Genomic DNA, 25,631 nt, shown 5'->3' on the forward strand with positions numbered 1-25,631 from the left:
TATTGTTTTCTAACATTTTTATTGTTGAAGAATACAAGGGTCTATAGAGACTTAATAACGTTCAAGAAAACATGTTTACATCCATGCATGGTCAACAGATACTAAGCCTATATGGATTTATCAACAAAATTACACTTGATGAGTCTTATTGCTGAAGTGTATAGGGCCCAACCAGAGTCTGAGCAATGTTTAGATGACAGACAACAAAAAATAGAACTTAAGCTTGATTAAGAGTGCTCTCTGCTGGCAGAAAGAAAGTTTCACACTGTATTTGCTTTTTATCACATATTAGAGACGCCTGAGAGCCAAAATGACCACTCTGACTGGTCTGTCACAGGATTCTTCTGGGCAAATTCTCGTCTACCCATGGATTAAAGGTCACAACCTAAACCAAGAGAAAAGAAACACAGGTTACTGTAGCTACTGTGACCAATGTCTGTTAGCTGCGGGATTGTGATACTGAGCTATTTATGCCATTCAAATTAGTCACCTGTGCCGAATACAACAGGTGCAAACCTTACAGTGAAATGCTTACTTATAAGCCCTTAACCAACAATGCGGTTGAAATAAGTAATTAAACAAGTAATTAAAGAGCAGCAGTAAAATAACAATAGTGAGACTACAGTATATACAGGGGGGTACAGGTACAGAGTCAATATGCGAGGGCAATTGTTAATTGAGGTAATATGCACATGTGGGTAGAGTTATTAAAGTGACTATGCATAGATGATAACAACAGAGAGTAACAACAGTGTAAAAGAGGTGGAGGGGGGCAACGCAAATAGTCTGGGTAGCCATTTGATTAGGTGTTCAGAGTCTTATGGCTTGGGGGTAGAAGCTGTTTAGAAGCCTCCTGGACCTAGTCTTGGCGCTCCGGTACCGCTTGCCGTGCAGTAGCAGAGAGAACATTCTAAGACTTGGGTGGCTGGAGTCTTTGTCAATTTTTAGGGTCTTCCTCTGACACCGCCTGGTATAGAGGTCCTGGATGGCAGGGAGCTTGGCCCCAGTGGTGTACTTGGCCGTTCGCACTACCCTCTGTAGTGCCTTGCGGTCGGAGGCCGAGCAGTTGTCATACCAGGCAGCGATGCAACCAGTCAACAGATGGTGCAGCTGTAGAACCTTTTGAGGATCTGAAGACCCATGCCAAATCTGTTCAGTCTCCTGAGGGGGATAGGTTTTGTCGTGCCCTCTTCACGACTGTCTTGGTGTGCTTGGACCATGTTAGTTTGTTGGTGATGTGGACACCAAGGAACTTGAAACTCTCAACCTGCTCCACTGCAGCCTCGTCGATGAGAATGGAGGCGGCTCAGTCCACTTTTTCCTGTAGTCCACAATAATCTCCTTTGTCTTGATCACGTTGAGGGAGTGGTTGTTGTCCTGGCACCACACGGCCAGGTCTCTGACCTCCTCCCTATAGACTTTCTCATCATTGTTGGTGATCAGGCCTACTGTACCACTGTTGTGTCATTGGCAAATTTAATGATGGTGTTGGAGTCATGCCTGGCTGTGCAGTCATGAGTGAACAGGGAGTACAGGAGGGGACCGAGCATACACCCCTGAGGGGCCCCTGTGTTGAGTATCAGCGTGGCAGATGTGTTGTTACCTACCCTTACCACCTGGGGGCGGCCCATCAGGAAGTCCAGCATCCAGTTGCAGAGGGAGGTGTTTAGTCCCAGGGTCCTTAGCTTATTGATGAACTTTGAGGGCACTTTGGTGTTGAACGCTGAGCTGTAGTCAATGAATAGCATTCTCACATAGGTGTTCCTTTTGTTCAGTTGGGAAAGGGCAGTGTGGAGTGCAATAGAGATTGCATCATCTGTGGATCTGTTGGGGCTGTATGCAAATTGGAGTGGGTCTAGGGTTTCTGGAATGGTGTTGATGTGAGCCATGACCAGCCTTTCAAAGCACTTCATGGCTACAAACTAGTGTGCTGTGGGTTAGTCATTTAGGCAGATTTCCTTAGTGTTCTTGGACCAGACACTATGGTGGTCTGCTTAAAACATGTTGGCATTACAGACTCGGACAGGGAGAGGTTGAAAATATCAGTGAAGACACTTGCCAGTTGGTCAGCGCATGCTCGCAGTACACGTCCTGGTAATCCATCTGGCCCTGTGGCCTTGTGAATGTTGACCTGTTTAAGCTCCGGAAAGCATGATCACACAGTCTTCCGGGAACAGCTGGTGCTCTCATGCATGTTTTCGTGCCATTTGCCTCGAAGCGAGCATAGAAGTAGTTTAGCTTGTCTGGTAGGCTGGTGTCACTGGGCAGCTCTCGGCTGTGCTTCCCTTTGTAGTCTGTAATGGTTTGCAAGCCCTGCCACATCCAACGAGCATCAGAGCCTGTATAGTACGACTCAATCTTAGTCCTGTATTGACGCTTTAACTGTTTGATGGTTCGTCGGAGGGCATAGCGGGAGTTCTTATAAGCTTCCGGGTTAGAGTCCCGCTCCTTGAAAGCGGCAGCTCTAGCCTTTAGCTCAGTGCGGATGTTGCCTGTAATCCATGGCTTCTGGTTGGGGTATGTACGTACAGTCACTGTGGGGACGACGTCATCAATGCGCTTATTGATTAAGCCAATTACTGATGTGGTGTACTCCTCAATGCCATCGGAGGAATCCCTGAACATATTCCAGTCTGTGCTAGCAAAACAGTCCTGTAGCAGCATCTACAGCATTATTGATCTAGTTACTGGTGCTTCCTGCTTTAATGTTTGCTTGTAAGCAGGAATCAGGAGGATAGAATTATGGTCAGATTTGCCAAATGAAGGGCGAGGGAGAGCTTTGTATGTGTCTCTATGTGTGGAGTAAAGGTGGTCCAGAGTTTTTTTCTCCTCTGGTTGCACATTTAACATGCTGATAGAAATTTGGTAAAGCGGATTTAAGTTTCCCTGCATTAAAGTCTCCAGCTACTAGGAGCGCTGCCTCTGGGTGAGCGTTTTCTTGTTTGCTTATGGCGGAAAACAGCTCATTCAATGTTGTCTTAGTGCCAGACTGACTGTGGTGGTATGTAAACAGCTACGGAAAATACTGATGAAAACTGTCTAGGTAGATAGTGTGGTCTACAGCTTATCATGAGATACTCTACCTCAAGCGAGCAATAGCTCGAGACTTCCTTAGATATCGTGAACCAACTGTTATACAAAAATACATAGTCCACCGCTCCTTATCTTACCAGACACTGCTGTTCTGTCCTGCCGGTACATTGTATAACCAGCCAGCTGTGTGTTGATAGTGTCGTTGTTCAGCCACGACTCCGTGAAGCATAAGATATTACAGTTTTTAATGTCCCGTTGGTAGTTTAATCTTGCGCGTAGGTCATCTATTTTATTCTCCAAAGATTGCACGTTTTGAATTGCACGCTACAAATGATCAGAAGGCATCTCGACCTCTGGCCCCTTTTTCTCCACCTCCTCTTCACGCAAATCACAGGGATCTGGGCCTGTTCCCGAGAAAGCAATATATCGTTCTCATCAGGCACATCAGACTCTTTAAAGGAAAAAAAGGATTCTGCCAGTCCGTGGTGAGTAATCGCAGCCTGATTACCAGAAGTTATTTTCGGTCATAAGAGGCGGTAGCGGCAACATTATGTACAAAATAAGTAAAAACATAAGTTACAAAAAACGCAAATAAACCAACCAAAAAACACAATCGGTTGGGGACATGTAAAACGTTGGCCTTCTTCTCCGGTGCCATTATTATTTCATCCCTCACCTTACAGTGTAGCCTTGGTCTCTGCCTTATCCTTAGACTCCTCCTCTACTACTAGATTCTTCTTACTGAGGTGCCGCACCACCATTGTGGCATTGAACGCCCTCTGAAAACATATAGTCCACAGGTACAAAAGTGTGCTTTTAGAAAAGGTACATCTTTCCATTATACAACTGTGTACCACAGTGACATAGTCATATGTTCCTAGTGATTGACAAAAACATACCTCTACCATAGACTACTTAAACTGGTACAACACTTCCACTCAAAAAGAACTAACTGAAAGAACAGCCAGAGCCACGTATCCAATATAATTTCCCAGTGTGGCTTGCTTTGTTGAGGAAATTGTAGCGTTACCACCCATGACTGTATTTGTTAGTGAAATGGTTGTTGAATTTGTTCGTTTTCAGTCCCGTGGCTTTCACCAAGTGAGTTCCTAGGTGTATGTTAACATTAAAATTAATCTCTTTATGACAATACGTTACATATCTAATTAGAAAACTCATGGTTTACAGGCCACACCAGGCCTGCAAGTAGGGTTGCATTATTCCGCTAACTAGAAATCCTGGTTGAATAATTCTTGCTTATTCCCTCTGTTTGTGCTGGCTTGCAAAGTGATATAGAATTCCGATTAGAATCCAGACAGATTTTGGATATCCAACAGCTGGAATGTTTCTTTATGACTGCCAGAGTTAAGAACATTTTTCTCTTGTATTATTGGCTGTTTGTTTATCCCATGTGTAACCCTGTGTTGTTGATTTTGTCACACTGCTTTGCTTTATCTTGGCCAAGTCGCAGTTGTAAATGAGAACTTGTTAAATGAAGGTGAAATCAAATCAAAAACATGACGCCATTTAAACTGGAACAAACATTTCAATAACAGGTGCAAAAAAATCGAACTAACTGATTGGATACGTTTTGAAAAATGTATGTTATTTATCTTTATGTAGCATAAGATTAATCAATCAATGAATGTATACGCAAAAACAAAGATATTACAAACTATTCAAAAAGAATCTACCTGCAGTAGACTATGCTGGCAAATATGATAATGATTATGGTACAAATGTGGCCTTTTAGGGTACCAACCCAGTGACAAAGCTGTTGGTATCCTGGGAAACAAAAATGAATCTTCACATCGTACCCCTTTTTTGGAGAACAAAAGTATAATTAGTGTAGATTTATATTCAGAATATTGGGTACAAAAATGTACCACCAGGCTCTTTATCCACATATGTACCCTAAAATGTACTAAGAAGTACCATGTGAGATCATTATGTGTACCTCTGAAGGCACATTGTGTATTTTGATATTTTTGTTCCCTAAGGAACAATATTGTACCCTAACTGCACCCTTGTTTCTAAGAGTGTAGTGCATTCCAGCACACAGAAGAATTGATTTACATAGTCAATGTAACTGGGCATATATCAAGATTCTAGTTTTATGGGAGATATTGTATTGTGGAAGATGATTTGGACATTTTAAACAGTGCCCAGGCAGGACTCATCTTACCTTCCACTGGCTCTTAGCAAAGTTCTTCTGGATCTGCTTACTGACTGATCCATGAATGTTCTTCTCCAGAGCGGCTCCTCCTGATATCCTGATTCAACAACACACACAGCACCAATCAACAAGCCATCAATTCCATTATCATATAACTTTGGAGTCATTAGCCGGCTATGCAAAAACTGGTTGAATCAAAGTTGTTTCCACATCATTTCAACAACCAACATTCTGTGTTATGACATTGAATCAGCATGGACAACTGATTGGATTTGAAAAAAGTAACCAACTTTTAACCTAAATCCAATGACATGGTGATGTTTTGTTGATTTCACGTTAGCTGACAACCACACCTCAACCAAATGTAAATCAAAACTAGACATTGAACTGACATCTGTACCCAGTGGGATGCTATGTGTACCGTATACTACATGTGATATAGTGACAGACCTACGGAGGCTTTTCATCGAAATTCTAGAGGGAACATAAAGTGATATGCAATCAATATAGATCAAGAAAATTATTATATTTTGAGCAGAAAGAATCTATTGTATGTTTGGATTAAAGTGATCTATGTTTAAAACTCAACTGCCATGGACAATACGATAAGCTATCGAAGTATAGAAAAACGTGAAAATATCCCTAAATATCAAAGTACCCATTCATTGTGTTGTATAGAACATCTCATTCTTTACTTCAACTGACCAAATACATGCACACTGATAGTACTGAGAATGTTTACTAAACATGTTATAGAAAAGAATACACACAAAGCTACTAATATTTTTTTTAACTCACCAAAGATGCTTCAAGGCCTGCTCACAATTGTACCTCTCCTCTGGTTCTTTCTGCAACATGTGCGGAATGAAATCTTTTGCTGAACGGAAAAATGTGGAGAGAGAAGCAGCATTCAGGAGGACATACAGTTTCAAGACAAAAAAAAGTTCAATTAAAAGCACGTTGAAAGAAAGAAAGAAAAACAAGTCTTTATTGCCGAGACAGTGATAACGTTGCGTGACAAATAGGTGTGAGATGTGATGTGATGAACTAATACAGGCTAGCTAAAAGGATCTCTCATAGACCAAGGTCATACTTTACCTGAATTAGAGACTTCATCCCAATACGGGGAGTCAAACTCATATTCAGCCTTCATGATCTGCCTGTACATATGTGACTCGCTCTCGTCATAAAACGGAGGGTAGCCACAGAGTCTGGAACGTCAAAAAGAAATCCTTTTAGCACAACACAACTTTTCACTTGCCTGTATTAAGTCAACTGTGAGGAATGAACCATTACCATACACTCACAGTATATAGGTGATCACCCCCAGAGCCCATAGGTCCACTTCTTTGCCATATGATTTCTGCTGCAGAAGCTCTGGTGCTGCACACAAAATGAAAGAGAAGGTTCATGCATGAGGCTCAAACTGCTTTAATTCTACATGATGAGGGTTCAGAAGTGATGTATGTATTTGGGGATCCTCACCCACATACGCAGGGGTTCCACATGCTGTGGTGAGCATCCCCTGCTCCTCCATCTTGGACAGGCCAAAGTCACTGATGACAATCTTGGAATCTTCCGACGGAGTCTGATACAGTAGGTTCTCAGGCTGGAATGGTAATAATAGAAGGCCTAAAATAATTGACAATTAAGCTGCATCTATCAATCACTTGAACACTTGCACCAAACAATAAGAAAATCACATGAGAGTGTTGATCATTCAGCACATTGACCATCAGCACCTTAACCTGTGAACTCTCAGATACATTCTATTCTCTTTTATTTTGATATACCTGGGGGACATATAACAGTAATCCTATGATGCTGTTTATAGTGAGGTTAAGTGTTTTTCTAACAGCTAGTGGACAGTTGTACCTTCAGGTCCCTGTGCACGATGCCCAGCTGGTGGAGGTATTGGACTGCCTCCAGAAGCTGTTGTATGACACGGCTGGCATCCCTCTCAGTGTAACTCCCCTTCTCCAGAATACGGTCCAGCAACTCGCCTCCTGTAACACTGTGGTAACAAGCCATCAATTGCATTGTAAAATATAAGCAACGAAATAATCAACAATTCATCTTGGATTAGATCATTTCAGGGTATCTAAATTAAAATCCCACCACCCACAGAGTCATAACCAGATAAAGCTTTGTAGATGTCTCGAAGGTCTCCTCCAATGCCACAATGTTGGGATGGTTGATTCTGAAGGGAAAACAATGGATACACTCTGAACCATTGATTTCTTGTCTATTTTGTATTAGCTAAAAGTGCAGATGTGACACTAACCTGCGTAGCACGGCTATCTCATTCTCCAACATGGCTTCTTTGCCCTTTAGCGCCCTCTTGCGGATACACTTGACTGCTACAAGTTTCAGGGTGCGGCGGTGCTGAGCCACGCGCACCTCAGAGAATGATCCCCTGAAACGCACCCACATCATATTAGTAACCATTCATATAGGCTTTCGTTCTCATTGCTTTATTTTGGGATGATAATTATTCAGTCACCCGATGAATTGGGATGGCTTCCCCCTCTGACAACTCCGGGGGCCTCTGCTAGAGAATTGCAATACTTCATAATGGGAAGAATGTGCCAGGATTTCAGTAAGCATCAAGGAATCAAGGTAATGGCTCTCACAGAATTGTATGGCTCTCACACCAAGTAAAGAGCCTTATATCTGTGTGGAAACGGCATGTAGATCTAATCCTATGTGGCAAAAATATAACAGACACTCACTCTCCTAGCTTCTCTCTCAGATCATATACTGCTGTGATGTCCTCTGCTTTCTTCCTGAATTCCTTCCCCAGAGGCATCTTCAATAGGCTTTATGCAATGGGGAAAATAGAAAAACGTAATGTCTCCTTTATTTGAGCAGAAATAACTAATTCACCATTCAAAGGAAAAGCAATAAGGTTATTCACCCAATCCAATTACACTGGTTAGTTATTTGGCAAAAGAATAAGTCTAGGGTCTGCACATCTTTAGTATTAGGTTAAGAGTAGCCTTTATTTCTATTCTAATGTGTGTAACTTGTCAAATTTGACTTTTAAACAGTGTTCAAATTAAATAGCCATCATAAGATTGGTCTGGAAGTCATCTGAATAATCTTTATACTGCTTTGAAGGTTTCTGAAGTTTCCGTCACTTTCCATCAAATGGTCATGTTCCATGCCAAATATGTCTGTACAAGGACTTAACTATTATATTTTTCCAACAGTGTAACCAAAATGTTAAATGCAGAATTCAACTTTACAGCCTCAGGCTCATTTTAAATATATATTTTGATAGCTTTCAAGCCTATAACATACATGTGTTTATAACCTATTGTATTAACTCCAAATAGCACGGCAGAATGACTTGGTCAAATCTAACCTCCTAGTCTAAATAGGACTTGACTATTCAAATCAACTTTAATCGACCTGTAAAGTATATATAACATAAAACAAGTGTGCTGTTTGGTTATATGTGGCGAAAAATAATAGGATGCCAGTTTACCTGTTGATTGCAGTGGCAGAGAATAATCCTGACTGTTAGCGGTCTTCACAGTTCTTCTCTCTGTACCTTCGTCACCACTGTCCTCTATGAGCATTCATAGAAAATCACACTTTTTTCCTGAAGCAACCTTGTCCACTCCACCCACACACTAACAGTACAAAGAGAAAAGCGGATGGAGAAAGCAAAGATGAAAACTGCCTCTCACAGTTACTCAACACATCAGCTTCAAGAAAACAAGCCATGTGTAACAGCTTACTGTCAAGAGGAACTACTCAGTAGAACATACAGTGAATAGTACATTTCTCTGCATCTGGTACATTGCGTTTGGTAGCACTGTTTACAATTTGATCAAGGAGAAAGCCATGTGCACCGGTTGACTTGCAGGTTGTCTAAGCCTGTGAAAGGAACACCACAGGCCCCATATTTACATTATGTAACCTGGCTTTTGTCTCTGCAACACCAACTTGCACTATCCTTCTATGGGCACAGGGTTATCCAGTGAATCTCATCTATCCAATCCATCTGGCACAAAGAACTCAAACAATCCTCTCGGCCAGGAGAACAGTCTATCCCACATTCTGCATGCCTTTCATAGCAGAGCTGCAAAACAGAGGAAGATGCATTTACTCTGAGGACAAAATCATGCTTCGGGAACAAAAATAAAAACAAATAATTGGGCTTAATTACTGTGCCTATTCCATCTGAAATCAAAATATATACTCATTACTAATATGAATATTATTACACTCTCTATTGTAATCTATAATCTGCTGTTAAACACAGTAATTTCAAACTTTTAACTGCAGTGTAGAATTCAAACTGTCCTGAGTGATAACTGTCCACATTTTAGGCATGTTGATATTGTTGTTATTGTGCCATCCAATACTGCCGATGTAAATGTGAATACTATTACAAAATCATCTTTCTGTGATGTTTGGACATTTTAGCAATTAGGGGGAAACATTGTCTGAATACACATGATGTCTTAATGTTTCCAGTTGGACTTTTGAGAAAGTATCTGTAAACTCTTCACTGTAGCACAATCAGTTAAACTGGTACTAAAAGACACCTTGATTTGCAGACAGGTTCCCCCAAGATTCCCCAAATTCCCTAGTATATAATATATATAAAAAAATAGGCCTTAATTTATTGCAAAGCAGAAAACCCTCTCATTACACATTGGACTCAGGCCAAATTCCGCCAGAGGGCGCTATTGTTCCTGATGACGTTTGTCCTCTGACGTCCAAACATAATCTGCCCAGCTGCTGATACACTCCATGGTTGGGGTCAGTTCTGAATTGCTCTTTAAATGCAATTCAATTATTGAATTTGAATTTAATTTGAATTGGCCACACCCAACAGAAAGCAGAATTTGAATTGAATTTGAATTAAAGGAAGTATAATTTAATTTAATGAAATTCAAATGGTTTATTTATTCTACACATCACTATACAAATGTTTATTTTGACATCATGTATGGCTACCAATGCCATGTAGCATATGGTTGAAACATGTCATTTTTAAAACTCATTCTCCTAAAACAATTTTAAAAATTACATGTGTGTTGTCTATAATAATTGATCCTTACTTTAATGTTTAAATATCAGAAACATAAATACATTTCTCAGAATGCATTAGCTCAAACGCTGCAGTATGAAATGGAACAATCCAATGCAATGTCAATATTAATGAGACGTTAATGTCTCAGTTGAATTGGTTTGAATTGCTTTTAATTCAATTCTACTTCCTTACATTAAAATGATGTTTCCTTTGGGGTGTGGCCAATTCAAATTCAATTCATGGATTAATTTCAGAAATTCCGAATTGACGCCACCCTTAATACATTTGTGTCCCCCCACACCACTTCGTAGATCCTTCATTCAGGATGCAAAGGTATCGATTTCCTCTTTAGATTTAATGGCGTTCCGACCCTTAAGAGAGTCCACTGTCCCACTGTTGCTCCACAGCCTAAGTCCAGACCTCCTGGCCGATACTCCCTGCTCAGGGAACATGCCCTCTCCCTTGGCCTGGGAGTCCAGGTTACTTCCACCTGACCTCCACTTTTCCTCCACAGCCCAAGTCCAGACCTCCACACCATCCCTGGGCATCACCCACCACCCTGTCCATAGGTATCCCTGTTACATGCAATCCGTTACTACCCAACCCGGGGTATGAGTCTGAAATGGGGAATTGTACGTTTGGGTACACCTTCTTTCCATGGTTATACAAATCAAATCAAATTGTATTTGTCACATACACATGGTTAGTTACTAATGTTCTCCTGTGTCCTTATTTCTCTTGGTTAGCCTACTGTCTGCAAATGCTGTTACATTGTAAATACATAGCTATTAAAAATACATGTTTCACTTTGCATCAAATTGCTTGATCCTGGGTAGATACATTATAATGTATCACTAGCCACTTTAAATAATGCCACTTTTATATGTTTACATACCCTACATTACTCATCTCATATGTATATACTGTACTCTATACCATCTACTGCATCTTGCCTATGGCGTTCTGTACCATCACTCATCATATATTTTTATGTACATATTCTTCATCCCTTTACACTTGTAGTTGTTGTGGAATTGTTAGGTTAGATTACTCGTTGGTTATTACTGCATTGTCGGAACTACAAGCACAAGCATTTCGCTACACTCGCATTAACATCTGCTAACCATGTGTATGTGACAAATAAAATTTGATTTGACATTATAATTACAAGTGTATCCTTTGCAACAGCGTCGTAGTAACATAACATTTGATTCAATGTATCCTTTGGGACAGGTTATAACATGGCAAGGTGTGCCTTGTTTAAGGTTTGTTACCCTAGTCTATTAGGATACACATATCAACAACATAGCTAGCTGGGTCTTTTGTTATACTTTCCCTTGTAGTTACATGTAACAATGTCACACTTTGTTTGGAGTTATTAACGTGCTAATTCACAGGTGACTTTGAAATGTGTAATTACAAAGCATAAGTTTGCAAAAACATGAAGTAGATCATGAGTAATTACACATGTGGAATACCCTTCAGCAAGTGGACTTGTAATCACACTAGTTAACTGGCCTTCCATAGCTCTTCGGAGACTAAGTCATTGGTACATTTTTATTTATAAGGCCATACTGAGACAGATCTCATTCACGTACTTATATTGTCCAGCAGACTAACGCCAATGATCAACTAAAAGTGTTTTATTCCTCCACATTTTGTTATGTTAAAGCCTGAATTCAAAATTGATTCAATATATTATCTTGTCACCCATCTACGCACAATACCCCATAAGGACAGTGAAAACATGTTTTTGGAATGTTTAGCTAATTTAATCGAAGTAGCATTCACAACCCTGAGTCAATACATGTTAGTATCACATTTGGCAGCGATTACAGCTGTCAGCTTTTCTGGGTAAATATCTAAGAGCTTTGCACACCTGTATTGTACATTATTCTTTGAAAAAGTCTTCCAGCTCTGTCAAATTGGTTGGTGATCATTGTTAGACAGCCATTTTCAAATCTTACCATAGATTTTCACGTAGATTTTAGTCAAAACTGTAGCTCAGCCACTCAGTAACATTCACTGACTTCTTGGAAAGCAACTACAGTGTAGATTTGGCCTTGTGTTTTAGGATCCTCTAGGATTTTGCCTGTGGTTAGCACCATTACATTTATTTTTTATCCTGAAAAACTCCACAGTCCTTTAACGATTACAAGTATAACCATAACACGATGCAGCAACCACTATGCTTGAAAATATGGACAGCGGTACTCAGTAATGTGTTGTATTGGATTTGCCACCGTCACCGTTGACCTCATTGTGAAATCCCTGAGCGGTTTCCTTCCTCTCTGGCAACTCTATTTATGTAGTGACTTGTATTGATACACCATCCAAAGTGTAATTTAGAACTTCACCATGGGCCTCCCGAGTGGCGCAGCGGTTTAAGGCAGGGTTTGGCCGGCCAGAATGTCCTCGTCCCATCGTGCTCTAGCGACTCCTTGTGGCAGGCCTGGTGCATGCATGCTGACTCTGGTCGCCAGCTGTACTATGTTTCCTCCGACACATTGGTGCGGCTGGCTTCCGAGTTAAGCAAACAGTGTGTCAAGAAGCAGTGCGGCTTGTGGGGGGATGTGTTTCTGAGGATTGGCGGCTCTTGACTTTCACCTCTTCCGAGTCCGTACAGTTGCAGCGATGGGACAAGAGATATTCAATGTCTGCTTTTTATTTGTATTTTTTTTAAACGTATCTACCCATAGGTATTGGAAAACCTCCCTGCTCTTTGTGGTTGAATCGGCTTTTGATATTCACTGCTCGACTGACCGATCTTACAAATAATTGTATGTGTGGCGTACAGAGATGAGGCAGTCATTCAAAAATCATGTTAAACACTATTATTGCACACAGAATGAGTCCATGCAACTTATTATGTGACTTGTTAAGCAAATGTTTACTCCTGAACTTATTTAGGCTTGCTATAACAAAGGGATCGAATGCTTATTGACTCAATACATTATCTTTATCATGAGGTATTGTACTGTATGTAGGCCAGTGACAAAACAAATCTCTATTCAATCCATTCTAAATTCAGGCTGTAACACAACAAAATTAGGAAAAAGTCAAGGGGTGTGAATACTTTATGAAAGCACTGTATGCTCACGGGACTACATCTCTTTGACGGTGCCTAAGGCCGGCACAGACCAAGGTAAAAAAAAAACAAAGCATTACAGTACCCTGCCCTCTACTTTGAACGAGCAACAAAAGGACTTGAAAAGACAGGAGCTCCTTAACTGATATTAGGGTAAAATCTATAGCGGAAAATGGTTTAGGGGGCTGTCAATGTTTTACAACTAGATGAACCACTTCTGCCAAAACTAATGTGCCTGTTCAACGTGTAAACTGATGTTTTTAAACTGTAGTGCTTGTGTTTTATGTTGTAAATGTTTGAAACTTTGCTTGCTGATTATTTTGTCCAGATCTCTCTTGCAAAATAGGTTTGTAATCTCAATGAGACTAACCTACCAGGAATTCAGCGGGAAATTGTATTTAAACTAAGAAATATGTTCCCAAGTATCCCCACAAATAAAGAGACATATGTAATCGTGTCTCAATGTAATGAAGGTATAAAATGATTGTTATTTTCAAATATACAAATGGGCTTACTTGTTGTCAATTTGAATTCGACAAATGATTATAAATTACGTTTCGGCCCCCTGACCATCCATTCCGACAAAAATGGATTGTCAGCGGAATCTAGTTGCTTACCCCTGGTGTAAAGTAAAAAGGATTGTCAGCAGAATCTAGTTGCTTACCCCTGGTGTAAAGTAAAAAGGATTGTCAGCAGAATCTAGTTGCTTACCCCTGGTGTAAAGTAAAAAGGATTGTCAGCAGAATCTAGTTGCTTACCCCTGGTGTAAAGTAAAAAGGATAACCCATGCTGACTGGTAAGGCATTCCGGATTAATTATAGATATGCATTCAGTGATGGGATTTATTTTTCTTCCTGGAAACATGTAAATCATAGAGCTGGTAAATATTTTGCGGGGTACCAGGATATAGTGTTCAGTGATGGGAGACCAATATGTATTGGTCGTCCGAGCGAAGAGGCTATGCTGGTACGTGCTGTCACTGTCCATTTCAACCAACGGTTACCACCGATGCAGATGTGACAAAATGAACCTGTTGCATGGAGAGTGTAGTAAAAATCACTTGGGCACTGAAAGATTCTGATTGGAGTGTCCAGATACAGGTCACGTGGCTAGGTATTGGATATAGTAGCACATATGAATGTGGTCCAAATCAGAACGGAAAAGATGTGATTCTATGTGGTTTTTAGCTGTTTACACCATTCTAAAGAAGATTGAACTGTGTCACAGGAGAATTACTTTGTTGTTGAATTGGGTCCATTTTAGCTGCAGTGTAAAGACAGCTTTAGTGTTGTATTGTAAGCAACAAAGGCAAATAATTCACAACAGAGGTTTGTATCATCAACTGTGCTTTAATGTAAAAAGAACAAGAAACAAGAGTATTAACTTTTCTAAGTACTACCAGTTAAACAGTGTATTTATTTTGTTAGTAGCTAAATATTTTAAATTTATATCATGAGTAATATTTTGAACTAAAAGCTGCTTGGTTGCATAGTTTAAATGCTTGGCTGATCTTCTATTGAAGATGAAAACTCTTTATTTCGTTTTATAAATTAATCTCTACCAGTTACATGTGTTCCACCTGGCAAGCATGGCTAGTTCCGAGGAGTCAGAGTAAGTCCAAATGATTTTAGAACATCCGACAAGTAGACACCATAAAGTAAGTGCATTATCCAGAGGCACATTGCCACAGTGAAATGTGTACTCTGTGTCAGTCTAATCTGAACAAGTGCTGTATACAGTGCCTTCGGAAAGTATTCAGACCCCTTGACTTTTCCACATTTTGTTACAGCCTTATTCTAAAATATATTCAATTGTTTTTTCCCCCTCATCAATCTACACACAATACCCCATAATGACATGGCAAAAAACTGGTTTGAAGAACTGAAATATCACATTTACATAAGTATTCAGACTATTTACTCAGTCCTTTTTTGAAGCACGTTTGGCAGTGATTGGCACACCTGTATTTGGGGAGTTTCTCCTATTCTTCTCTGCAGATCCTCTCAATCTCTGTCAGGTTGGATGGGGAGTGTCCCTGCACAGCTATTTTGAGGTCTCTCCAGAGATGTTAGATCTGGTTCAAGTCCGGGCTCTCGCTAGGCCACTCAAGGACATTGAGACTTTTCCCAAAGCCACTCCTGCGTTGTCTTGGCTGTGTGCTTAGGGTCATTGTCCTGTTGGAAGGTGAACCTTCGCCCCAGTCTGAGGTTCTGTGTGCTCTGGAGCAGGTTTTCATCAAGGATCTCTCTGTACTTTGCTTCGTTCATCTTTGCCTAAATCCTGACTAGTCTCCCAGTCCATGCGGCTGAAAAACTTTGCCACAGCATGATGCCGCCACCACCACGCTTCATAGTAGGGATGGTGCCAGGTTTCCTCCAAACGTGACGCTTGGCATTCAGGCCAAAGAGTTCAATCTTGGTTTCATCAGACCAGAGAATCTTGCTTCTCGTGGTCTGAGTGTCACGAATATTACCGAAGGTGACTCCCCTTCTTGTTTGGGTGGCACTCGGCGGTCGTCGTCGCCGGTCTACTAGCTACCGCCGATCCGTTGTTCTGTGTTCGTTTACTTTTGCCTAATTGGTAGCACCTGTTTCTAGTTTGGTTGTTAGGATAGGGTTATATATAGTCTGTTTAGCCCGCTTCTGTTTCGTGCGGGCTTGTTCGTCTGTTTTGTTGTTTGAGTGTATTTTTGTTGGCATTTGGGTTTCACGCTGTCCGTTTATATTTCTGTTCATTTGCGTTTCCACTTTTGTACATGTTATGTTTCCGGGACATTAAAGCGTGTTGTTTTTCCCACATCTTTTGCTCTCTGCGCCTGACTCCACACCTCTTCACTCATTATCGTAACAGAAGCCCGCACCACGATATGGAGTCAGCAGGAGCAGCGACCACTTCTCTTCCCACTATGGAGGAGAGAGTCCATCATCACACATCCATCCTCCATCGCCTAGGATCAGCGATGGATCAGATGATGGAGAGGATGGATCGTTGGGAGAGGAATGGTTACCCTACTACCCCACCGACCCTCCCACCAGCAACTCTACCATCTCCCCCATCTGGATCCGGTTCCAGCGCTCTGCACATGACGCCTCCGAGGAATTACGATGGAGCAGCGACAGGGTGCCAGGGATTCCTGCTGCAATTAGACCTCTACCTGGCCACCGTTCGACCGGCCCCCTCGGAGGAGGAGAGAGTAGGGGTCCTCATCACCTGCCTGACCGGTAGAGCCCTGGAGTGGGCTAATGCGGTCTGGAACGGGCCCGACTCGGCGAAAGACAACTACCCGGAGTTCATCCGCCGTTTCAGGGCCGTGTTCGATCACCCTCCAGAGGGTCGTGCGGCGGGTGAGAGATTGTTCCATCTGAGACAGGGGACGAGGAGAGCGCAGGACTTCGCGCTGGAGTTCCGGACCTTGGCTGCGGGAGCAGGGTGGAACGACAGGGCCCTGATAGACCATTACAGGTGTAACCTGAGAGAGGACGTCCGTAGGGAGCTGGCCTGTCGGGATACTACACTTGGCCTGGATGGCCTGATAGACCCGTCGATCCGGTTGGACCATTTGCTAGCTGCTCGTGGACGTTCTGAAAGGGTCCTGTCAGTTCTACCTCCTGATCCTCCTGCCCCTATCCCGATACCGCGTCAAGGGAGATCAGAGGAGGAAGCTCCTCCTGTACCAGTTGTGGCCGGAGAGGGCACACGTCTGGTCGGTGCTGGAGGAATTCATCTGGGAATCATGAGGGCAGGCAGAACACTCATCGGTCACCCCAGGTGAGTAAGCACCACACTCTCCCAGAGTTTCCTGTTGGTCACATGTTCTTATTAATTTGTTTCCTAAATTATTCTCCTTCTCTCCAGCATAAGGCACTGATAGATTCAGGCGCAGCTGGAAACTTTATAGATCGCGGACTCGCTCAGAGGTTGAGGATTCCGTTAGTAAAAGTAACCCCCCCTTTTCCCGTGCACTCTTTAGATAGTCGACCATTAGGGTCAGGGCTGGTGAAGAAAGCCACAATTTCGTTGGAGATGATTACGCAGTTGAATCACAAGGAGCGAATTAGTTTGTTCCTTATCGATTCACCTGCGTTTCCAGTTGTTCTGGGGATTCCCTGGCTAGCTATTCATAATCCTACGATTTCGTGGAAACAGGGAACTCTACAGGGGTGGTCTGATGAGTGTTCGGACAGGGTGTAGTGGTTTATATTGACAATATTTTGATCTACTCCACTACACGCTCTGCGCATGTATCTCTTGTGCGCAAGATTCTTAGACGACTGCTGGAGCATGACCTGTATGTGAAGGCGGAGAAATGTGAGTTTTCCAAACAATCAGTTTCCTTCCTGGGTTATCGCATTTCCAGCTCTGGTTTGGTAATGGAGGGTGACCGCGTTAAGGCCGTGCGTAATTGGCCGACTCCGACCACGGTAAAGGAGGTGCAGCGGTTCTTGGGATTTGCCAATTACTACCGGAGGTTTATCCGGGGTTTTGGTCAGGTTGCTGCCCCTATTACCTCACTGCTGAAGGGGGGGGGCGGTGCGTTTACAGTGGTCAGCAGAGGCGAACGGAGCTTTTCATAAGTTGAAGGCGATGTTTACTAAGGCGCCGGTGTTGGCACATCCGGACCCTTCTTTGGCGTTTATAGTAGAGGTGGACGCATCTGAGGCTGGGGTTGGAGCGGTGCTCTCAAAGCGTTCGGGTGTGCCACCGAAGCTCCGCCCCTGTGCCTTTTTTTCTAAGAAACTCGGGCCAGCGGAGCGGAATTATGATGTGGGGGATAGGGAATTGTTGGCTATGGTTAAGGCCCTGAAGGTGTGGAGACACTGGCTTGAGGGGGCTAAGCACCCTTTCCTTATCTGGACTGACCATCGTAACCTGGAGTATATCCGATCAGCTAGGAGACTGAATCCTCGTCAGGCAAGGTGGGTCATGTTTTTCACCAGATTTCGTTTCACTATCTCATATAGACCAGGTTCCCTCAACACTAAGGCTGACGCGCTGTCAAGACTCTATGACACTGAGGACAGGTCCATCGATCCTACTCCCATCATTCCGGCAGCTAAGCTGGTGGCACCGGTAGTATGGGATGTGGACGCGGACATCGAGCGGGCGCTAAGGGGGGAACCTACGCCTCCACAGTGTCCGGAGGGCCGTAGGTACGTGCCACTGGCTGTTCGTGATCAATTGATTCGATGGGCTCATTGTCTACCCTCGTCGGGTCACCCAGGTATTTATAGAACAGTGAGAGGTCTTGAGAGGAAGTACTGGTGGCCCACTTTGAGGAGGGATGTGCGATTCTATGTTTCCTCCTGTTCGGTGTGCGCCCAGAGTAAGGCTCCTAGACACCTGCCAAGAGGTAAATTACAACCTCTTCCCGTTCCACAACGGCCGTGGACCCATCTTTCGGTGGATTTTCTTACTGACCTCCCCCCCTCTCAGGGTAACACTACTATCCTGGTCGTTGTGGATCGGTTCTCTAAGTCCTGCCGTCTTATCCCATTGCCCGGTCTCCCTACGGCCCTACAGGCTGCGGAAGCTCTTTTCACCCATGTCTTCCGGCACTACGGGGTGCCCGAGGATATAGTTTCTGATCGGGGCCCCCAATTTATCTCCCGTGTTTGGAGGGCATTTATGGAACGTCTGGGGGTCTCGGTCAGCCTTACCTCAGGGTATCACCCGGAGAGTAATGGTCAGGTGGAGAGAGTTAACCAGGAGGTGGGTAGGTTTCTGCGGTCGTATTGCCAGGACCGGCCAGGCGAGTGGGCGAGATATATTCCCTGGGCAGAAATAGCCCAGAATTCACTAAGCCACTCTTCTACCAACATGTCACCATTTGAGTGCGTGTTGGGGTACCAGCCGGTCCTGGCACCGTGGCATCAGAGCCAGACTGAGGCTCCTGCGGTGGAGGAGTGGGTACAGCGCTCTAAGGAGACCTGGAGGGCAGACCAAGAGTCATTACGCCAAGCGAGTGTAAGGCAGAAGAAGAGCGCTGACCGTCACCGCAGTGAGGCCCCCGTGTTTGCACCTGGGGACAGGGTCTGGCTCTCGACCCGAAACCTGCCTCTCCGCTTGCCCTGCCGGAAGCTGGGTCCGCAGTGTATAGGGCCATTTAAAGTCCTGAGGAGAATAAATGAGGTTTGTTATCGATTATTACTTCCTTCGTATTATCGTATTAACCCCTCATTTCATGTGTCTCTTCTCAGGCCGGTGGTAGCTGGTCCCATGCAGGAGAATGAGGTACCGGAGGTTCCTCCGCCCCCTCTGGACATCGAGGGGTCCCCGGCGTACAAGATACGAGCTATTCTGGACACGAGACGCCGGGTGAGAGGCTTGCAGTACCTCGTCGACTGGGAGGGGTACGGTCCGGAGGAGAGGTGCTGGGTTCCGGTGAGGGATATTCTAGTCCCATCCATGTTGAGTGAATTCCATCGCCTCCGTCCGGATCGGCCAGCGCCTCGGCCTCCGGGTCATCCCCGAGGCCGGCGTTGGCGAGCTGCGGAAGCTGCGCGTCAGGAGCGGGGTACTGTCACGAATATTACCGAAGGTGACTCCCCTTCTTGTTCGGGTGGCGCTCGGCGGTCGTCGTCGCTGGTCTACTAGCTATCGCCGATCCGTTCTGTGTTCGTTTAGTTTTGTCTAATTGGTAGCACCTGTTTCTAGTTTGGTTGTTAGGATAGGGTTATATATAGTCTGTTTAGCCTGCTTCTGTTTCGTGCGGGCTTGTTCGTCTGTTTTGTTGTTTGAGTGTATTTTTGTTGGCATTTGGGTTTCACGCTGTCCATGTATATTTCTGTTCATTTGTGTTTCTACTTTTGTACATGTTATGTTTCCGGGACATTAAAGCGTGTTGTTTTTCCCACATCTTTTGCTCTCTGCGCCTGACTCCACACCTCTTCACTCATTATCGTAACACTGAGAGTCTTTAGGTGCCTTTTGGCAAACTCCAAGTGGGCTGTCACGCGTCTTTATTAAGGAGTAGCTTCCGTCTGACCACTCTACCATAAAGGCCTGCTTGGTAGAGTGCCACAGAGAGGAACTCCGGAGCTCTCTCAGAGTGACCATTGGGTTCTTGGACACCTCCCTGACCAAGGCCCTTCTCCCACGTTTTCTCAGTTTGGCCGAGAGGCCAGCTCAAATTGATAAAAACCTGTTTTTGCTTTGTCATTATGGGGCATTGAGTGCAGATTTATGTCCATTTTAGAATAAGGCTGTAATGTAACAAAATGTGGAAAAAGTCAAGGTGTCTGAATACTTTACGAAGGCACTGTATATAATAAAGTGCATTTGCATTTGAAAACATGTACTCCAATACTAATAGGTGTGCTCTGTTAAAATAAATGTGTATGAATGAATAATAAACATGGCTTCCACCAGTCACAGACAACCATGATGTGGTTCTCTATTAGCTGAGTGCTCCAATAACATGTTATTCATATATACCAGATCTGTCTTTTTCTGAAAACTACTGCTGCCTCTCAGGTCTGATGGTTTTGACCTTATGGCCAAATTATTAATTGGAACTTATGAGAGCAACCAGTAAATGCTCCTTGTTGAATGAGCTCAAATAAAATGCACCATGCTATGCTCACACTCCTTGGGCACAGTCAGCTTGTAGCTATGGCAGACCAACTTGTAGTTTTGCCCCTCGTTGTTGTCCCAGTGCTCTTTCCCGGACACTTTGTATCGGACAGCAAATTCCAAAGCAGCTCCAGGTAGCAGGAAGGGAGGAACAGGCAGGTGGAAACGAAAGGTGTCACAATTGAGCTGCTCCTGCGTTCCATCCCAGGAATTGCAGGTGGTGGATACCCAGGAGGCCTTGGTTTCTGAGCTGCACCTCCATCCTGTGAATGAATAGCGCACGCTCACCTCTTTCTCAAAATGGAGGTTGAGGACCTGAGTGATCCCGATGATGCCCAGGTCAAAGCACAAAACCCTCTCCAGACAGACCCTCTGCTGGCGCAGGCGGCTGAAGAATTCAGGTCGATCACCGGGTTGCTGAGGGAACACCGGCTTCAGATACGGCAGCGAGATTTCCAAGTTCTTCCCCCCAGCCAGCTCTGCACCCATCAAAAGCCTGAAGGAGACATGTTGTGGCACAAAGGGATCCTCTCCGGTTTTGAAAACCTTAACGTCCTCTAGGTCCAGACCCAGACAGTCTACAAAACGCACCCCAACATTACGAGTGTGCCTCTTCCACTCTGTGGAGGAGGACAGAGATCGTGCACGTCTTCGGATAATGGGTTTGGGCATGGGCTCACACGAAAGGCCTCGACTAAACTCCAGTTCCCTGGGTGCAGGGGCTCTTGGGTTGGGTGGGCGGATTGGAACACGCTTCCTTTCCACGGCAGCTTTTGATCTGAGCATTTCATTCAGATTGATAGTGAGGTTGGTTCCGGAGGCATTCTTTGAGGCCTTAGGCAGTTCACTATTACATGAGGGAATTCTCTCCTTCCCAATAGTCCAATCCATGATGTTAAATTAAAGAGGTCCTTCACACCTTGTAAAAAAAGTGAAGGAAAAAGTTATGGGTGCATAATCTCAAATCTGGTGAGTTTTGTAATGTAAAAACACATTTCATTTAATAAATATTTTTTAAATAAATAATTTAATAAATTAAAATGTATCCTGTTTTATCTACATTCTTCTGAACAGTGAAACATTTTGGCTTTATATGTCAGTATTGTACTGGAAAGTACCATGGGAATCTGGTGTCGCGTCAACGTGCTAGTCAGAAATAGGAAACTCGGAAATATCCAACTTGCTAACTGGTTGAATGCGACACGTGTATAACCAGTTATCAAGTTGGAAATGTCTGAGTTTCTTATTCCGACGAGCACGTGAACGCGGCACAAATATCACACACTTTGCTAGCTTTTTATTTTTCAAATTGGCAGACATTATGCATTCTCAATCATGAAAATGATAAAGCAATTATATACCCATTTAGCTAAAGAAATTGCAAACATGATATTGATTTATCATTTGTCCATCATTTGCACATTTTCTCCTAGATGAAACATTTAATCTCAACACAGTTCTGTTTCCAAAACTAAAACCTGTAATAAACAGAGTGGACTATGTTTTGTAGACTTTACCCTTTGCCAAAGTTTGGAAAAATGTTGTTTAGGAGTGCAAGGGCGAATTGAGTTATTGCACACAGGCACTTCACACAATAGGTGTTCCCTAACAGAAATACGCAATTATATTCTAGAATGGTTAGTTGTAAACATCTTTGGCTATATGCTTCCAGAGACTTCCAGTCATTGCGCTAACGCTAGTTAGCAATGGCTCGCAAAACTACCTTCAACTTCCCTCAAACTGCATGCAGACATTAAAATGGTAGACCTATCCATGAGTTCATCTGACTATAGGTAAGTAGAAATAAGGGCTTAATTGCCAACATTTCACACTATCCCTTTAACTATTAAAATGGGTGGACTAGATGGGCCTACCTAAAGTGCTTTTATTTCTAAATGGCAAAACAGATGCTTGAAAATACGCTGAAAGAGAAGGTGACATTATGCACTGCCGCCTCGACCGGTAGCATCGACCCATCCAGACAAAATATTAGCTTCACTGTCCAAATACATATTGTATAACATGCACAAAAAAAGAGCCAGTGTAAAACAAACAATTCATGGTGTGACTAGTCTGGGCTACAAAACATGTGACTTTATATAGCATACATACAGTCCCCAAAATTCCTGTGTGGGGGAGGGTGATTCAGCACTGAAATAGAATGAACAGAATGGACTTCCCCAGTCAAGTCAATGATGTCATAATGGGTGGACTGGCAGCCATACAGTGTGGAGGAGGAGGAAAGCAACTTCCCTATTCATTTTCTGTATTCTGGGTTCACTCAAAGTTTTAAGCTTTGTTTTACTATTGACAGTTACAGCTGTTGTAGGTGATTGTATATCGATTCACTCTCCTTAAAATGTAAGTCATCTGATTTATTAGCTTCAGTCTCTGAATTGTTTAATCAAACTTTTCACTGCCAGCTCCTGATATCAGAGCATAGAAACTACAATCTGTCCCCTGAATTAGCCTACTGGGCACACATGCGCACTAGGCCCGAGTAGTTTTGACCGTTTTCCCCAGCTAAACTACACTGAACAAAAATATAAAAGCAACAATCAGAATGAGTTTTTCCACACAAAAAAGGGCTTTATATCAGACAGAATTACTCCTCAGCACCCCTCCCCTCCACCCTGCTCAGGCAATCCCACAGGTGAAGAAGCCGGATGTGGAGGTCCTGGGCTGGTGAGGTTACACGTAGTCTACGGCCGTGAGGCCGTTTGGACGTACTGCCAAATTCTCTAAAACAATGTTGGAGGCGGCTTATCATAGAGAAAGTATGATTCAGTTATCTAGCAACAGCTCTCATGGACATTCCTGCAGTCAGCATGCCAATTGCAAGCTTCCTCAAAATTTGAGAAATGTAGCATATTGTCCCCGGCACAAGGTACACCTGTGTAATGATTATACTGTTTAATCAGCTTCTTGATACACCACACCTGTCAGGTGGATGGATTATCTATTGTTTAGTTGAATAGTCATTGCCAATGGTCTTGTGTGCAATGATGTCATAATTTCCTCAGAGTTTGTACAGCAGATGTAGCCAATTGAATAGTCCACCATTTAAGAATATGTATAAAATGCATCCTCCAAATGCAATATCTGCCTATGCCCACACATATTGTCTCAATAAATGTTTCTATTTTGAATACTCTCAAACACCAAGTTAGGCATAGGCTACCAAATTTCAAAATAGGCCATCATCACTCTTACTCATTAATTATAATTCTTCACGTTTTAAAGGTGGAATGTCCTAACTGCATCTCCATGCCATTAATTTGATTGATCTCAATCAGTTTAAATGGGAATATGCATTTAGATCCTCTGCAATTACTGTTTCGTGAGCGAATTAGAGCAGATGGTGTTAACAAACTATTAGACTTTCTTGTACTTTGTTTCAATCAAAGCATATATACTGCCTAATAGTGCATGTACAGTGCATTCAGAAAGTATTCAGAAAGTATTCAGACCCCTTCATTTTTTCCATGTACAGCCTTATTCTAAAATGGATTCAATCTACACACAATACCTCATAATGAGAAAATAAACCGTTTACATGTTTTTTAAAAACAAAACATTTTCCCACATTTATTAAAAATAAAAGTCTGAAATATCACATTTACATAAGAATTCAGACCCTTTACTCAGTCCTTTGTCGAAGCTCCTTTGACAGAGATTACAGCCTCAAGTATTCTTGGGTATGACGCTACAAGCTTGACACACCTGTATTTGGGGATTGTATTTGGGGATTTTCTTCTCTGCAGATCCTCTCAAGTTCTGTCAGGTTGGATGGTGAGCATCACTGCACAACTATTTCCAGGTCTCTAAAAAAGATGCTCGACTGGGTTTAAGTCCGGGCTCTGGCTGGGCCACTCAAGGACATTCAGAGACTTGTCCCAAAGCCACTCCTGCATTGTTTTGGCTGTGTGCTTAGGGTCGTTTTCCTGTTGGAAGGTGAACCTTCGCCCAAGTTTGAGGTCCTTCGCCCCAGTCTGAGGTCCTGATGCTGCCATCACGCTTCACCGTAGGGATGGTGCCAGGTTTCCTCCAGACGTGATGCTTGGCATTCAGACCAAAGAGTTCAATCTTGGTTTCATTAGACCAAAGAATCTTATTTTTGGCAAACTCCAAGTGGGCTGTCATGTGACATTTACTGAAGAGGGGATTCCGTCTGGCCCCTCTACCATAAAGGCCTGATTGGCGGAGTGCTGCAGAGATGGTTGTCCTTCTGGAAGGTTCTCCCATCTCCATAGAGGAACTCTGGAGCTCTGTCAGAGTGACCATCGAGTTCTTGGTCATCTCCCTGACCAACGCCCTCGACACAATCCTGTCTCAGCACTCTACGGACAATTCCTTCGACCTCATGGCTTGGTTTTTGCTCTGACATGCACTTTCAACTGGGGACCTTATATAGACAGGTGTGTGCCTTTCCAAATCATGTCCAATCAATTGAATTTACAACAGGTGGACTCCAATCAAGTTGTTGAAACATCTCAAGGAGGATCAATGAACAGAGGATGCACCTGAGCTCAATTTCGAGTCTCATAGCAAAGGGTCTGAATACTTATGTAAACAACGTATTTATTTTGAATACATTTGCACACAAAATAATTATCCTGTTTTTGCTTTGTCCTTATGGGGTATTATTGTGTGCAGATTGATGAGGATAAAAAATAAAAGTATCCATTTTAAAATAAATTTTAGGCTGTAAT

The 25,631-nt window shown here is 43.1% G+C and overlaps 2 protein-coding genes across 4 annotated transcripts in view; both read right to left on the reverse strand.

The window, feature by feature from the left end:
* Positions 1-25,631, reverse strand: part of LOC124018997 (calcium/calmodulin-dependent protein kinase type 1B-like) — a 27,997-nt gene continuing 2,366 nt past the window's right edge. The window contains exons 2-13 of one of the 2 annotated variants that reach the window (XM_046334322.1): positions 8,700-8,847; positions 7,942-8,028; positions 7,494-7,625; positions 7,335-7,409; positions 7,085-7,223; positions 6,695-6,818; positions 6,517-6,592; positions 6,308-6,420; positions 6,008-6,086; positions 5,219-5,306; positions 3,710-3,812; positions 1-385 (exon numbers count right to left, since the gene is read on the reverse strand). In XM_046334322.1, coding sequence (XP_046190278.1) covers positions 3,711-3,812; positions 5,219-5,306; positions 6,008-6,086; positions 6,308-6,420; positions 6,517-6,592; positions 6,695-6,818; positions 7,085-7,223; positions 7,335-7,409; positions 7,494-7,625; positions 7,942-8,018 — 1,005 coding nt within the window. In that variant the 5' untranslated portion in view covers positions 8,019-8,028; positions 8,700-8,847 and the 3' untranslated portion in view covers positions 1-385; position 3,710. Of the gene's footprint in view, positions 386-3,709; positions 3,813-5,218; positions 5,307-6,007; positions 6,087-6,307; positions 6,421-6,516; positions 6,593-6,694; positions 6,819-7,084; positions 7,224-7,334; positions 7,410-7,493; positions 7,626-7,941; positions 8,029-8,699; positions 9,075-25,631 lie in introns of those variants that run through there. The other variant, XM_046334323.1, reaches the window with a different exon arrangement.
* Positions 20,233-25,631, reverse strand: part of LOC124018998 (protein phosphatase 1 regulatory subunit 3D-like) — a 7,775-nt gene continuing 2,376 nt past the window's right edge. For both annotated transcript variants that reach the window (XM_046334324.1, XM_046334325.1), the window contains one exon: positions 20,233-21,838. In XM_046334324.1, coding sequence (XP_046190280.1) covers positions 20,902-21,810 — 909 coding nt within the window. In that variant the 5' untranslated portion in view covers positions 21,811-21,838 and the 3' untranslated portion in view covers positions 20,233-20,901. The remainder of the gene's footprint in view (positions 21,839-25,631) is intronic.

This window comes from Oncorhynchus gorbuscha, unplaced genomic scaffold, assembly GCF_021184085.1.
Source record: "Oncorhynchus gorbuscha isolate QuinsamMale2020 ecotype Even-year unplaced genomic scaffold, OgorEven_v1.0 Un_scaffold_6:::fragment_2:::debris, whole genome shotgun sequence".
Lineage (NCBI taxonomy): Eukaryota > Metazoa > Chordata > Actinopteri > Salmoniformes > Salmonidae > Oncorhynchus > Oncorhynchus gorbuscha.